Source organism: Callorhinus ursinus, unplaced genomic scaffold (assembly GCF_003265705.2).
Source record: "Callorhinus ursinus isolate GAN/ISIS: 27379988/994484 unplaced genomic scaffold, GSC_fseal_2.0 scaffold54, whole genome shotgun sequence".
NCBI classification, from domain to species: Eukaryota; Metazoa; Chordata; class Mammalia; order Carnivora; family Otariidae; genus Callorhinus; species Callorhinus ursinus.
In genome coordinates this window covers 6,218,750-6,235,537 of record NW_027397116.1, presented here as the reverse complement: position 1 = coordinate 6,235,537, position 16,788 = coordinate 6,218,750, and the positions used below count along the sequence as shown (strand labels likewise).

Here is a 16,788-nt window from a genome sequence, read left to right as displayed (position 1 = left end):
AGTAATATGAAGCCAGAAAAAGAAACTTCATGTGAATTAGCAGCCTACTTTCTGGCATTTCAACCATTTTCAGGTTTTGCTGAAAAAGGGAGAAAACCAAACTCTCACTCTTCACTGCACTTTCTTTTCTATGTCCTCTCTACCTCTCCATCTTTCCTCGGGACAGAAGGACTAAAAGCAGATCTGCCCTGTTTGCCACGGTAAAGTGGGGCATGTCCAAGCAGGAGGTCCACGTTCTAAAAATAGGTTAGAAAATACTACCATATGATGATATTACATTATCATCATTAGGGTTTGATAGGCCATGCAATTCTAGATCTAAAGTCCTGCTATTTGGGCATGATGGCAGCTTATCACGAAATACAATGGTGGTGAGCTCTTAACACAAGCTCCATAGCTTCTTGATGCCCAGTCACTTGGGGCGGGGGGGGGCAGGGAGAAAGCTATACACATACACAGCCACAAGCTCCTGGTCACATGCGATTCCAAAGACACTATTCTTTGTGCCTAAGACACAGCACTCAATGTATTAGACTGAATAAGATTAAAAGCCCCAATGACCGTAACCAAAAATAAGTAATATCCTTAAAATCGTAAACAGAGGTAAAAATGTGTTGTTTCACCATAGCTGGTTGTTTCTCCATAAGCTTTATTAGCTATTTTGCCAAACAATACAAATTGTGCCAGAATATTAGGAAGTAAATCTGAAACCTGAAAACCACTGGCAGGGTGGGAGAAGAAACCTTATACAGATCGAATTTCTTTCAATAAATCCTCAACCTCAAAAAGAAAAAAAAAATCCCTGGGTGCATCAGGGTGGGACATCAACAATGAACATGCTCTATACGAAGGCACATAAAGAACAAAGGATGGAAAAGGACGTGTCCTGAACTGTTCTACAGCATCTGTCACTTTGTACCCAAGCAATGCGGTACACAGAAATCAGGCCACAGTAAGCTGGAACATCTCTTCTCACAACAGAGAAAATCTTTCCACACCCTCTTGAGTAGAGGACCGCAGGCCTATCAAGAGGTGTTTGGCACTGACGTGACTTTGGGTTTGGTCACCTAACTCAAGGGCAATGAGCAGGCAGGGTACTGGTGATTCGGAAGATGTTCGCTGCAACATTGGCAAACACTTACTACGTGCCAGTGTCTGTGCTAAGTGCTTGACACATAAATCTTAGTTCTCACAGTGACTCCAGAAAGGTTATGTTAGTCCCCCAGGTTTGGGATGGAGAAACAGAAACTTATCACGATAACCTCCCCCCAGTGACACAGCTGGGGCAGGGCTGTGAACTCAAGCTTCAGAGCTCACGGAAACTGCCACCTCTGAGCTGCTTCCCACTCCACACTGCCGCATCTGGTCCCTTGAAGGGAGGGACCTGCCACAGCCCCTCTGGATCTTCCCTGCTCTGCTGCTCTCCTCGCTGTTGTCACTGGGAGTGACCAGGGATGATGCCGGCTGCTGTGTGTCCAGAACTAAAGGAAGGATGAGAAGCTCTCCTCCACCTGTAGACTAAAAGGCTAGTGCCCCTCTGTGACTGACATAGAGAAGCTCCAATGCGGATCAAGTGAGGTCGAACCTAATCCAATTCGGCCACATGGTTGACTGCGGGAACCTTTTTCGCAAAGGTGTATCAGGTCTTTAATATTCTTGTTCGACAAGTCTCTTTTTAAAGAAAGCCATGAAATAGCCCCCTCCCTTTCAACATAATTAAACACTGAATAAGTGGACATACACGGAGTATTTATTACATTTAAAAAGTCATGAATACTGCACTAAATGTTAAGAAATTTGAAATCAAGCTCTGCCTTGAAAGCACTATAACCTTGCCAGGTGGTTAATAGTTCCTCGGGGTTTCTCAGCCTCAGCGCTACTGACGTTTGGGGCTGGAGCTTCTGTACTGTGGGGGCTGTTCCGTGCATTGCAGGATGCTTAGCAGTGTCGCTAGCCTCTACCCACCAAATGCCCACAGCACTTTCCCAGTTGGGACAGTCACCAATGTCTCTAGACGTTGCCAAGTGTCCTCTGCAGAGCAAAACGCCCCCAAGTTGAGAACTACTGATTTAGCCGAAGAAGAAACATACTGTAAAAATTTATTTTTTTATTTTTAGAGAGGTAGGAGAGGGGCAGGAGAGGGAGAGAGAGAGAATCTTAAACAGGGGCTCGACCTCATGACCCTGAGATCATGACCTGAGCCGAAATCAAGAGTTGGACTGCTTAACCAACTGAGCCAGCCAGGTTCCCCTGTAAAAAAAAAATTTTTTTTTAATCACCAAGTTAACTAAGAAATTGTAGTAGGTACAAGACAGTACAATCAAAGACCCCAAAACTGCTTGTCTGTATGGGATCAACAATCTCTCCCTCACACGTGTCATGATCTCAGCCAGCCAGCTGATGGGATTACACAATCATATAAAGAAAGAGAAGGAACCATAGAGACCATTTGATTCAAAATCCTCATTGTCCAGAAAAGGAAACCAAGGTTTGGAAAAAGTGGACTGTCGCTAACCACACAAATGCCATAGGTAATAAATTTAAAGTAATACACATTCATATAGTCCTTGACACTTTCCCTAGCAACTCTGGTTCCTTCCCTCAAAAATCAGGGGAATGGACAAATAATCCAAAATAAGAGGAAGAATGAGGCAAGAGTTTGTGGGTCAAAATCCCTGAGGATGACCAGATCCTCAATGGCCTCACATCTTTTTCCCTGCTTTAATCTATCCTACACAACATGCTCCAACAGGGCTATGCACGTCTATGTACCAGCCCTGTGTTAGGACAGAGAGACGAGAAAAGAGAATTCTCGGCCTTAACGTTCGTCCCTCCTCTGGGGAAGACAGATGGACAAATATGCAGCAGTCAGTCAAGGGAACACAGGAGGGTCATCAGACCAGACTGGGGTTGGGAAGTTATTTTTTAAGTTTAAAAAAATGCGCACACGAGAAAGAGGGCAGATCTGACCAGACAGCTTTACTGCTCAAAAAACGCTTTATTGACTGCAGGTATATCCTCAAGTCCTTTTGCTTGGACAAACAACAAAAAAAATCCTCCTACTGGAAGTACCTCCTACCGAAATCCTGCTGGGAGAGTAAAAAGTAGCCAGGTTGGGGGCAGCAGGAGAGAGGGAGACAGGAGGTGGACGTTCCCAGACTAGCCCCGTGTCCTGTTTCTCTAGGAAGCCACGAACTCAACCTATCTGAAGGCCTAGAGGCAAACGAGCCAGCAAGGAGCTGCTGTCAAAGCAGAGTCCGACAGTGTAAGGTAAAAGGAGACCCTGCAGCAGCAGGTGGGTGACGACGAGCTTTCACCCACTGCGTTGAGGTGCTTGCACTTGATCTTGAGGATACCTGCAGTCACCGAAGCTTTTTTTGAGCAGTAAAGCTATCTGGTCAGACCTGCTCTCTTTCTCATGTGCACATCTTTTCAAACTTAAAAAATAACTTCAAGGAGTAGCAATAAAAATGATTTTACATCCCAACTGATTTCAGTCACTTCTTCCCCTCCCCCGTCCCTTCTTGTCTCCCCTTCCCTCTCCCTCCTTACTGCTCCATAATGAAACAGACAGAAGTTGCCCAAAATAATATCTATGCTTACAACCTGGGATGTACTCCAAATTTTTAAAATTCTATTTTATTATTTTATTTTTTTAAGATTTTATTTATTTATTTGACAGAGAAAGAGACAGCGAGGGGCAGGAACACAAGCAGGGGGAGTGGGAGAGGGAGAAGCAGACTCCCCACTGAGCAAGGAGCCCGATGCGGGGCTCGATCCCAGGACCCTGGGACCATGACCTGAGCCGAAGGCAGACGCTTAACTGACTGAGCCACCCAGGCGCCCCCTATTTTATTTCATTATTTTAAAAAGTACCGGTCAAGACACGGTAAAGTGATTTCCCCAAAAGTCAAGATAAACAGTTGGAAATACATTGCTCTAGGCCAAGATTTCTCAGTACTCTTGACATTATGAGTAGGATAATTCTTCATGGTACGGTAGTATCCTCAGTGTGACAACCAACACTGTCTCCAGACATTGCCAAATGTCCCTTGGGGGGCAAAACTGCCTCTGGGCTGAGAACCACTGCTCTAGGCAATACAGGGTAGAAGCATGGCTGGGGGATGGGCCAGGGAGCCCTAAATTAGACTGAGTTGATAAAGGAACCCGGGTAGGAGAGCAAACAAATATTCACAGCAGAAATACAAACTAAGAATAAGGAGTGTGGGCCTGTCTGAAGTAGTTCCTGGGTCAGATTTTTCGGGGGAACCTCAAGTCCAAGCAAAAGTATCTGGATGAAAGTGTTGGTAGAGCAGAGATGAGGAAATCCCCTGGATCCCAATGAACTAGCACTGGGTTTTACAAGAAGCTTACACAAAATTTCCAATTCATCAAGACAGCTCAGGCAGGAAAGAGGGCCTAATAAGAACACTCTATGAAGTCACACAGAGCATCAGCACACATTCAGTGGCTAACAAGATGCAAGCTCACCATTTTGCTTTCTACCATACGGGCATTTGCCTACCAAACAGGTTTTCTGAGAGCCTTCCCCAAAATAATGGGAACTATAGTCACTAATACTGTTCCTCCTGAAGCTACTGATTCACCATCATTTGACAAGGTAATTTCCCAAGCGACACATGAAATTAAAAAAAAAACTAACAAACAAAAACAGCACTACCAAGGACTACCTTGGCTTTCTGCAAAAAACCAGTGCCTACCTGGTCACTGAAGTTAACATTAAATTTATCCATTAGCTATAAAACAACCCCTGCTTGGGGGATGGAAGGAGAGAACGTAAAATCTTATTTAAATGTGACCTAAACTTCAAGGAGTTTTCTTTGAATTGAGACCAGTAAAATGTTTCTTAATATGCACAAATATTGAAGTCACCACCAATGAAGATTATAAGGAATTCTGTCTGAACAATTAGAGCCACAACATATATTTTTAAAAATTTATTTATTTTGATTTTAAGCCCACAAATTTGTCAACTGATTATTCTTTCACAATGCAGCAGATGGTAAAAAGCTGCAGTAATTTAACAAGCCTTTCAATTATGTCTGGCCTCTACAGAGCTGGTAAATTACCACTCTGTAAACATAGTGGCAAATGGTGTTTGGTGTATCAGCTACTGTGGTGACTAAATGGCCACTGATGTAGACAGAATCATTTTTCAAAGGTTTTGACTTTAGCACAGTAAGTCTATCACCTGCAATTTATACTGTCACTGTCATTGTGCTAACTTTCATAGACATTTACACATTATAGTGGTGGAGAGTAAAATCCAGTGAAATCATAGAGTAGTCAGCACATTCAATGTAATTCTCAGTCATTTACCACCTAAACCGTAGACATAAAATAGTCATCTACACTTTTTAAACCAAGAGACCTAGGTGCTGCAGTAATTCTGAAACACAAACAGTAAATGATGCTATACAAATAGGTTTTTCTCGTTTTTCTAGTCTGTGATTAACATACATAATGCTCAGTGTTTCTCAAAAATTTAAGGTAGCAGACTTTTCATTCCCAAACAAAATGTTATACAAAACTTCAGTATATGAAATAGATAAAAACAGGGATGAGTAGCTAGCTATATAGCACCTTGACACACACTAAAATTCTCAAATGAAAGCTCTTAAGGTCTTTTCAAAATTAAAATGGGGGCAAGGCAAGAACTCTTTCTAAATTTGATTACAAATCTGATTACAGATAAGCCAAAGGAAAATAATTTACAAATATAATTACTGACAGAAACCTACAACTTTAATCTCCTTTAAATTACTTTTCTTCCTAACCTTACGAAGTTAACTGTAATTCACTAACTCCTACAGCTTTACTTGATCAATTCAAGTAGGATTAATTCTATTATTTACTTTTAAATTGTACATATATATACACACCCATTTTTATAGAATTTTCTGTGTGCCCATTCATTCAACGACTCAACCTATATACAGCCACAGCAAAATGCCTACATTTATAACCCCTTAAAGTTAATAATGATAATTATTCTTAGATGTTAGGAAGTTGATTATTTTACTTTGTATCTTTCTGAAATACCTGAATTTTTTCTAATAAAGTATCATTTTTTATAAAACAAATTCATCATTTTTAGTAGAAAATTCATTTCACAAATAACTGCAATGAACTCCAAACCTGAAAAGAACACTCCTCTATTTCCTGAACAACTGTCTAATACTAAGCACTAAATTAGGCACCACAGGATACAGGAAAGCACCAAACAATTCCTGGTCAAAAACTTAATTATCTAGTTGTACAAACAAGACAAATAAGCAAGAAACAATTAGCACCCAACATAAATCAGAATACTCTAATAGCCAAACTAAATGCTATGGGCCTTAAATTGCTACTAGTGTTTATTAAAAAAACAAACAGATAATAGCACACATTCCCCAAAAAGATTTATAAGTGAAAATGTGAAAAGGTGACCAACCATACTCCTATCTTGAAAAATGAAAATTCAAACACTGAAATGACATTTACACCAATCTGATTTAGCAATAATTACAGTTTGATACAAAGCAGGGGTTAACAGTTTCAAAAAATACCTGAGAAAAGCAGTCCTCTGTTAAAAAACAAACAAAAAAAACCCCCAAAAAACCACACTCACTTCTTATAGTCTTTGCTTCTCAATATTAATAAAAATAGGAGTGCAGAGAAATGTTTTCACAAAATAAACAATAGCAATAGTCCATGATAAAAAGCAACTGGGTCAGAGCTGTTCTCATTTCTGTAACACAGAGGAAAGAACAGCAGTCTCATATTAACTGCTCTTTGGAGTACAAACTAGTGCAGCCTTTTGGAAGCACCAGTCAGTAATTTCTATTAAAATTTAAAGTACATATACCTTTTATCTTAGCAATTTCAGTTTTAGAAATTTATTCTAAAGGAAAAATAAGAATGGCTAACACTTACTGAGCACTTACTATGTTCCAAGAACTATTCTAAGCATACCTCCTATAACTGCCTTAACGATCCTATGGGTCTGATAGTGTTACTGGTCCCACTGACAGGAATGAGGTTGCTGAACTCAGAAGGTAAATAACTTACTCAAGACTTCATGGTCATTAAGGAGCAGAGCTGGGAGGGAAATTCAGGCAGTCTGACTCCATCATGATGCAACCAAGATGCATGGCAGATATAAAGATGATTAGCATTGCTTGTGATAGGAAAAAACAAAAAGAGCCAACAAAAGCTAAATGTCCCTCAACAGGGGTATGGCTACATAAATCACAGTACATCTACACAAATGAGATATTCAGTATTCCTTTAAAAGAACTAGATGATTTACAGGTGCAGATATGGAAAAACCTCCCAATTACATTAACTGGAAAAAGGAGGGGGTAGAACACGAAGCCCACAGGACCCTCAGATAAAGAGAGGAATAAACACATGAATTTTACCCTCACTCTCCCCAGTGTTCTCAACCCCACTAAAAAGAGCAGTAACAGAGTTTAAAGGCAAAAGCCAGTAAGGGCAAAAAGAATGGGGAGGGGCGCTGCAAAATTCTGAGAGCTAGAAAGCAGAAGGGCAGGTGCCAACTGATTTCCCAGTTCCTAGAAAACTACCTCCTAAAAACTGAAGGGAGGAAAGAGGAGCAAGAAGCCCAGCTGCACGCAGAACTGCCCACAGGCTTAGGAACGGTACCAGGTCCTGGAGGAAATGAGGGCGAAGGTGCGGCTAAAATCCGGAGGCCTGGCTGAAGCTGGTCTGAGCCGCACTCAGGTCTCCAGACCCCTTCCCTCACTGCAAAGTCAGATCGCTGTCCCTCCCCCTCCCTCCCTGGCAGAGGACAAGGGGCCCATCACTAAGCCAACACAAACAAGCTACCCAGCAGGAGTGCCAGAGGAGAGCAGATGCAAAATAAAACGACCAACTCTAAGCAAGAGCAAGAAGTCATGGTTAGCTACAATGGGGAGACTAAAGATAGGTCTCCCTCAAACACTTGGGCATAAATAATGCCACCAAGACTGAGCCTGAACTACTTGTTGATCTGTGGCCAAAGACTGAGGAACTACTTACATTCACCTTTGTTGGCAAACAATCTTTCAACTGTACTTTTCACACTAGCAAACCAGAATCTACTAAAAACAAATTAATAGCCGTGTAGACCGAAAGTTTTGAAGCCCCCAAAGAGGCCAAAGGATTTTATTTTTTTAATGTTTTTTTAAAGATTTATTTATTTATTTATTTTGGAGAGCGAGCATGCGGAGGGGCAGGGGAAGACAGAGAGAGAATCTCAAGCAGATTCCACACTCAGCTCAGAGCTGGATACGGGATTCAATCTCAGGACCCTGAGGTCAGATCTGAGCTGAAACCAAGAGTCGGACGCTTAACTGACTGCACCACCCAGGCGCCCCAAAGCCAAGGGATTTTACAAACAGGAGGAATGGCAGAAAGAAGGATTGAGAGAGTTACACTGAAAGCCATGGGCTAGACCAAGATTTCTGAACTCTGGGACAACTGCCATCTTGGGCTGGACAACTGTTTGTTTTGGAATGCTGTCCTGCGTATTGTAAGATGCTTAACAGCATCCCTGGCCTCTGTCCACTTAAATGCACCTCCCCCCAAATTGTGACAACCAAAAATGTCTCTAGACATTGCCAAATACCTCCTAAGGGACAAAATCATCCCCTTAATTGAGAATCACTAGGCAAGACCCAGCCTGTATTAATGTTAAAAGGAAGGTCATTGGCAAAAGGAGTATTTTAAGATTTTATTTGAGAGAGAGAGAGAGCAGGGGGAGGAGCAGAGGGAGACGGATAAGTAGACTCTGTATTTAGCACAGAGCCCGACCCAAGGCTCGACCTCACGACCCTGAGATCATGACCTGTAGCTGAAACCAAGTCAGATGCTTAACTGACCGAGCCACCCAGTTGCCCCACAAAAGTAGTATTTCTAACAGTCAAATGCCAAAGTCTTAATGAGAACCCATCTCAGTAAGAAGAACCTCTGTAGCCACTTCCCTCTTTGTACAAGAACCTAAAACCTAAAACATAACTTTAGTATAACTTGAGTGCTCTCCTCTGCCTCTGGCCAATCTGGTGCTTATGTCTCTTGTGTGGCACATGACACTAAAATAAGGCAAAATGTTTTCCAGTATTATCCCAGATTATTAATGTTCTAAGAATCTCTAATCAGGTCATGCTGTATCCTATTTCTCAGTCTGTAAACAAACATTTCTCTGGGGCCCTCTATCTGGCCAGCATGCTTTCCTTGTTAATCTGCTAAATCAAATTGCCTCCGTAAACTGTACTATACCACTTTCTGCAAACAGATGGAACACATTCTAAAGTGTCTTTTGAATGGAAATTTTCCACACTTTCTACCGTCACTAAGGGCCTTAACCCAGAACCTTCTGTGCTTCCTGTTCCAGAAACCACTGTCAAGCAAATCCTTGACTCTATACTTCCTACCCTTTGGACTTAATACACCAATGAAGGAAAGCTCATTAATCTGCCTTACAATTAAAATTAAACCTTGTCAAGCTTCTTCCTTACTGCCTCGATTTCCATTATAGCATAAGGCTAGGCAAAATATCCCCCGTAACCATTTCTTTCCCAAAGCAAACAAATTATAATCCGAACTAAAAGCCCTTGTAACACTGTAAAAAACACAACGAAGCTATTTACTATTTATTATAGGATCATTAATTGGTAGATGTGCTAGTACAACCATCTTCTTTTCCAATTTCTCCAAGCAAGACACTCTCTCTCGTGATGTCCACTTAAAATTAAGTTAGTACAGAAGAATATCATTTTGCCTTTTTTTTTTCCATCTTGAAAGTCTGTTTGCCCTGTTTAATTCTTTAGGGTATTTACTCATGGGCAAGTAGGAATTCCTTAACCTTATTCTTTGCACTTGCACACATAAGAGTTATGCCTGACATGGATCCATTATTTGGGGCATTTTTACAGACTCAATGGTATCCCCTCAAAATTCATGTGTTGAAGCCCCTGTTCCCAATGTGACTGTTACCTGGAGATAAGAAGGTAACTAGGTTCAGTGAGGTCTGAGGTCATAAGGGCGGAGACTTAATCTGACAGACTGGTTATCCCTGTAAGGGGAAGGGACATCCGGACTCACTGCTCTCTCTCTTTGCACACAGAGGACAGGCCATGTGAGGACATAGTGAGAAGGTGTCCGTCTGCAAGCCAGGAAGAGGGGTTTCACCGAAAACCAACTCCGACAGCACCTTGATCTTGAAGGTCTAGCTTTCAGAACTGTGAGACGGTGCAATTCCGTTAGGCCACCCAGTCTGCAGTATTCTGTTACGGCAGCCGAGTGGACTCATACGGACGTGACCTATCTACAGGAGAAAGACATTTGTCCTCCTCTCTAACTGAAGCCATCCTTAAAGTTCCTAAGCCTACCCATGTCACGGATGTATACTGTCTTGGCCATGGCGGCTCCCACTGATAAAGGATATTAGAACATGCTTTCTTCACTGAGCACTTATTACAGTGGACATCTCAGAATCGCAGAAAGCTAGAGAGGCTTCTCCTTTCTTAAAAAAAAAAAAAAAAAAAAAAGCCTTGTCCATACTGGTACTAAATCTTTCTGATTATAAAAGCCCTTCACACTCTCTTCTGCCATAAAAATGAGAAACTACTCTCAAAGAGCTATAGGCTTGTGGAGATAAAAGCACCCTGAAGTTTTCGGCGTTTTCTGCTGGATGCGACAGCGCCGCTTGGCCTCCAGGTCAGCAGCTGCTGCTGTTCTCTACTCTGAGCCGCCCCGCCTGTGGTTCACCTACACACCACCGCAGCCCCCTGAACACCAAAACACACCAGCTCTCTACTGTCAGCTGCTCTCCTCTGCTGGTCAGGAGAACCACAGTCCAACGGTGGAGAACCCTATCACTGTTTTCACAGTTACGGCACCCTGACACAGCCATAAATTGATTTCGAGACCTTTCTCTTGTTCCAATACTGGCCTCATCTTTAATGTGGACAAGACCTACCAGTGAGACTCTCAGGGCTGGCAGGTGTTGAGCTTGCGGTCTGTTCCTAACAAGGGACAGCGGAAAGTTCCCTCTCCATCCTGATGAGGTGGCTACATCTCTTACCTTAACTAGAGTGTGCAGTTCATACATCTGCCAAAATTTACTCTGATTCTTGTTATGCCTCTAGAGCTGGCTATGCCTTTGGAGTTGTTCATAATCCTATCGCTTCTCGGCCTTTTGGCTAAGATCAAGTGGAGTTGTTCATAATCCTAGACAGCAGCAGAAATAACAGAAGTCTCTTACCTCAGCTGTGTTAACATTTCTAATAGCCCTGGTGTAAAACGTTTTACTCCGCAAAACTTCATACTGATGTCATGCGTGGACAATTCTAGATGATGCTGCAGTGTAAGGCAGAAGTCATATCTTTTTCCCCTGGCCACACTGCCATTTTTGTTCTCATTCACCAAACAGTCTCCCTTAACAAAGATGCTGTCTTATTTTGAGGACAGGATCCAAATTCAAAGAAGCATTATTAAATACAGCAAGATCATTTTAACACCCAGGTAACGTCTCAATATCACTGTCTTGCCCCACTTTTGTTGTCATTCAAATACCTTCTCCTTCACCATGTACGTAAGATCATGAAAGGGACCAGGGTTCATAGGAGGATAATAAGAATAGTTAGGAATGACTGGTACACCCAGAATTGTTGTCAACTCTGTCACTTGCCGTCAAATCCACTGTGTGAGCAAATCAGTTAAGACAAAGAGAACATCAAGCTACCCTCATCCATGAGGACCATTTGTAAACATTCAAATCTTATCCAAATGAAGAAATGTACTACATGTAAGTTAATGTATTTTGGAATGAGTAGAAGCATATTTCAGCTTTTCACTGAAACAGTTAAAAGATGTTATTCCTAGATTTAGGATATTCTTGCCAATAAAGAGAAGATGGCACACTTTAACAGATTTAAAGGAAGTCTGTTAAAACATACACAATCTAACTAGGAATCACTGACCCCACTGCCCAGAACCAGCTGGAACAGTGGCGCATCAAAATGAAATGCTATAAAGTAAACTGGCCCATGACCTTGACGAGTATGAGAGGCACAACTAATAAAAAGACCCACTATAATCTATTCCACAGAGCAGTGAAGGTGAGCTTTCCAAAACAGAAATAGATAATGTGGTTTCTGATCACATTTAGAATAAATTCCAAATTCATAAAGCTTTACCTCAGGCCTATTGCTTCTCTGACCCCAAATTGTAGTTGCAGTAATTTTCTACTGTATTAGGTTATAATGCCTTATGAAAGTGTATGCTTAAGAAAGGCAAACTAGATGAGCCTTTGGCTAGATGAGCCAAAAAGCAGGTTTATGACACCCAACAGTCAACTAACCCCCTTAAAATTAGCAGAGGAAACGTAGCAGATGTTCGTGAGGAAAACTGGCCTCACATACAACTCCTCAACTACGTCACTCACAAGTAAAAATCCATTCCAAAAAGAACGAACTATGCACAGCAGACACTTTAAGATGTGGGCCCCTGGGTCTGTAAGTTCAATAACTCAGCACCAGCACCATCTTATATATTTTACCATAACTGTCCCAGTGGAACCTCCTCTTTTTCTTACAAATGCACGTGTCTGTCCACTTTAACATGCAATGTCTGTGAGGTAATTCCAGAAAACCTCACACTTACTCGGAAGCTTGCCGTATTACAATCGTCACTAGCCACAGGATTCTAGAAAATAAATACTAAAAGTAAATGTACCCAACACCACATGCAAAGTAGCTGCTAGTTACACTACCCCTTTCTGAGAAATTCTCAACACACAGCCATCTCCCCCTGAGAGGTTAGCTCAAATCCAGCCATGCAGAGCCTCCAACCTTCTTTACACATACCTCTCCTCTCCCTTCCTTCCACTCCCCATTCTTGCCATAGCTAACCAGACTGTTGGTGGTGTCCGGCCAGAGGGCAGGACTGACAGTTAGACTGACATCCCACATAGTGGCCTGGCATGAACACTATGCCCCACCCGCCGCAAATATCCGATACTGGATAGTGATGAACAGACCCCATCAAATCCTCATATGAGCTCTGGGTGTGAAACCAGGAGGAAAAAGAATCCAAGATAAATGAAAGATACAAATAACAGCCAAGAAACAGTCTAAATCATGAGAAAGCAGAAGCCAATCAGCTGTAGTAAAAACAGAGACAGAGGCCCGCTGAGTCTCCGTGTTGACACAGTACTAGAGGGGCAAGGAACAAGGTGTTTGTTTGCTAAAGTGATGCTGTAACCACGTCCTTGAGCTGCACTACATCCTACTGAACACATCCCAATTCTCCAGGAGGCCTTCTGCAATGGTTTCCTGTTCGTCACCTCCCCTTGGAGCTTTTCTATAAATCTGTATGACATTAGCATGCTCTGCGCTTCCTACAACACGATGCTCCTTCACTTCTTCCCCAGACCTATTCTGTTAGCCTTCCCCAACTCAATAAACCACGCACCATCCATCCAGCTGCTCAAGCCAAATATCTGGGAGGGTTTAAAAAAAAAAACAAAAAAAACTTATTATGGATATTTTTAAACATTGACAAAAATGAAGAGAATGGTACCTATTACCCAGTCTTGGGGAGTGTCAATATCTCATCTAGTATTTTTTACCTACTCCACACCATATCCCAGATCAAAGAAGTTAATCCTGATTTTATTTTTCCCTTCAGCCCTCAAAACCAACTTATAGGAAAGTCTTACTGTTATTTCTAAAACTTATCCTGAATCTATCAATTTCTCATTTTCACTGGTATCACCTTAATGTAAGCCACATCATTTCTCAACTACACACTATCATAACAGCCTCCTAACTGGTCTCCCTGCTTCCGCTTTTGCTTCCTACTTCAACTCCAAAAAGCAGCCAAGATGAACTTTACAAAAATGAGAAATCAGCTATGTGTAGTTTCCTATCGCATTTAGAATAAACTCCAAATTCACAAGGCCTTACATCAGGCCTGCTTACTTCTCTGACCTCATCTCATAGCCTCTCAGTCCTACCAAGCCACACCGGCCTTCTTTATGTCCTCTGAACTCCAAGCCCAGTTCCGCCATAGGGCCCCTGCATGAGCTGTTGCCCTGGCCTGCAATGCTCTTTGCCAGATCTTCACCACGCTGGCTCCCTGCTGTCTTTCAGACCTCAGCTCAAATGTCGCATCCTCTGAAAAGCCTTCCATCCAAGCTACAGTAGGCCCTTGATCACTTGCTACCACATCACCATTTGAATCCTCTATGTAACTTTGATTACCACTATTTGATACTTTTATCTCTTTTTGAAAAAATTTCTCTCTCCCCACTTAAGTATAAGCTGCTGGGAAAAGGGATGATTAGAAGACCTATCCAGTATATATGTTCATTCTTCTTTTTTCATAAAAAATCCTGATTTCGTTCAGATATCAACTCCTCCCCTGTAGTCATGGACCTCAGGAGAAGCAGACCCTTTAATCCTCCAACTCCAGGGAATGGCAAGGCTGACTGATGAAAAATCTGATATCCCTTGCCAGTGACCAGTTCAGAAATGAGTGTCCGGCCTTATTCCGGCCAAGAGAGATAGGCAAGGTTCTCCAGAGGCTTCTGAAAAAGTTGTTCCCTGCTCCTGTAAGAATCACAGAAAGCCCTAGTCTTTTTCTCCCTCTGGTCATAAGTGAAGAAACATGGTGGCATACCCCATCTATTAGAAGAACAATCTTTAGGATGACGTCAACACCACTATATATGCAGAGGAGACAGAAGGAAAGAACTTACGTCTTTGATGACATAGTTGAATCTCCTGATCAACCAATCTATGAGTCAATACTACCCTGACTTCCTTCTATATGAGCTAATGAATGTCCTTGTTATTCAAGTCAGTTTAGGTTAGATTTTCTGTTACCCATAGGTGAAAATACACACAGGGATTTCAAGTACCTTACTCATGGGCTATACTTGCAGCACCTAGAAAAATGCCTAGAATATGGTGGGCACTTAAGAAATATATGTTGAATGAGTAAGTGGAGTCTAAAATAATAACTAATGAAGGAGAAAGAATCCTAAAGCAGTTATTCTCTGTTTAGCCTGCTTAACTATAAAGTCATTAAATCCTTAAGAAAGGTTTCTACTTCAGTACTATTAAGCAACCACAAAGATGTTCTTGATGAAGGTTTTAAAATGTCAACCTAACACTGGAATATGTCACCATCATTACAAACGGAAAATGCCACTTTCAACAAGCATGCACTCATTTACAAAGACTTACAGGTTCTTGGGGGTCTGTTTCTTCCCATGCTCCCCAACCATCATCTTCCCAGTTTGATTTACCTATTATTAAAAAAATGAAAAGTGCTTACATGAAATACAGAGCTTGAAATATTTTACTAAACATTATCTCTAAACATAATAGAACACCTAATATATAAATATTACATAAATATGTATTATATAAATATAATGCTGGTATTAAGGAAGAAAAAAAAGGTAAACTATACAACAGCAGGATTCTGCTACATGTAATAATAATTAGGAAACATGTGGCCTGAATTTCCAAATCTATGTAATAGTAAAACTGCAAGTTATTCGAATCTTAAGATATTGGATATCAGGTTCATCCACATTTAAACCAAACCACAAAAGTGAATTTTAAGAATCTTTAAAATGACAAATATTTGTTGCTCAGACATGAGACAAATTAAATATACACAGTGACAAAAACACATCTAAAATTCCACACAGAGGTCTTCATGTAACTTGTCTTTTCGTAAGACAAGGTATTAAGGAAAAAAAAAAAAAAACCCTGAAGTTTGAAACAAAAGATCTACGATTTCTGATATTTTCCAATACTCTGTGATTTCTTATACATAAGAACATTTTCTCAGATTAGAAGATGTTCAACAAACACTGAAACAAAGAATTAAAAATCTCATAGGTATGGAGTTTATGATCCTTTATACTGCTCCTATTAACTTGTTTTTCTATAATTATCTTTGAGTTTCTCTCTCATATCAGAAAAGGAGGAATAAAGCTATCACTTTTTGGGCAACTACTCTGAGACAAATATTAGATATTTTATATATATTACCTCAAACTAAATTAAAAAAACAGATAAAGTTCAAAGAAAATGTGAAAAGAACAGGCCCTTGCATAACTATAAATTTAGGCGCCAGAATAAGATTGCCTAGGTTCATATCCTGGATCTCACACTTAACCATCAGGTTACCCTATATCTGAAAGCTTTACTTCTCTCCATAAAAGCATGGAAAACAGAAGGGCTCACATCTAGTAGGGTTGTTACAAGTATTTAAAACAAAGAGCATACTAAAGTCCTCAGTGCCTGACGCACAAGTTCTCAATGCTAATCTCAAGATTTAGCCATTAAAATACTACAAAATATAAATTGTATTGTATTTAAACCAATCAGCTTCAAATTTCTAGGGAAGAATCATTTTAAAAGATGGGACTGAACCCGCTATCTAGGGTGCTTACGGTAAGAAGGACACAAATACAACTTCCAATTATATATAAGGTTTTAAAAATTGCTAAAATGAATTACATATAGATGATAAGAAAGTTAACAGTCTGGTATTTGGAATCATTGCACAATTAGTTTTGTGATAATATTCTCATCTTTGGTACTCAAATACCAGGTAACTACTTCCTAACATGCCAAGCACATTGCTAGCCATATATTAAGTCCTAAAACATCTGATTAGCACCGCACAACTTACAGAAGATTTCCATATACGTGTCAATTAAATAATTTAACAAATACTCTGTTAAATGCCATGTGC

General features: G+C 40.9%; 1 protein-coding gene across 2 annotated transcripts in view; it reads right to left on the bottom strand.

Moving 5' to 3' along the window:
* RAB3GAP2 (RAB3 GTPase activating non-catalytic protein subunit 2) overlaps positions 1-16,788 on the bottom strand; it is a 96,275-nt gene that overhangs the window by 63,387 nt on the left and 16,100 nt on the right. For both annotated transcript variants that reach the window (XM_073884081.1, XM_025892026.2), the window contains exon 2: positions 15,261-15,322. In XM_073884081.1, the coding sequence (XP_073740182.1) occupies positions 15,261-15,322 (62 nt within the window). The remainder of the gene's footprint in view (positions 1-15,260; positions 15,323-16,788) is intronic.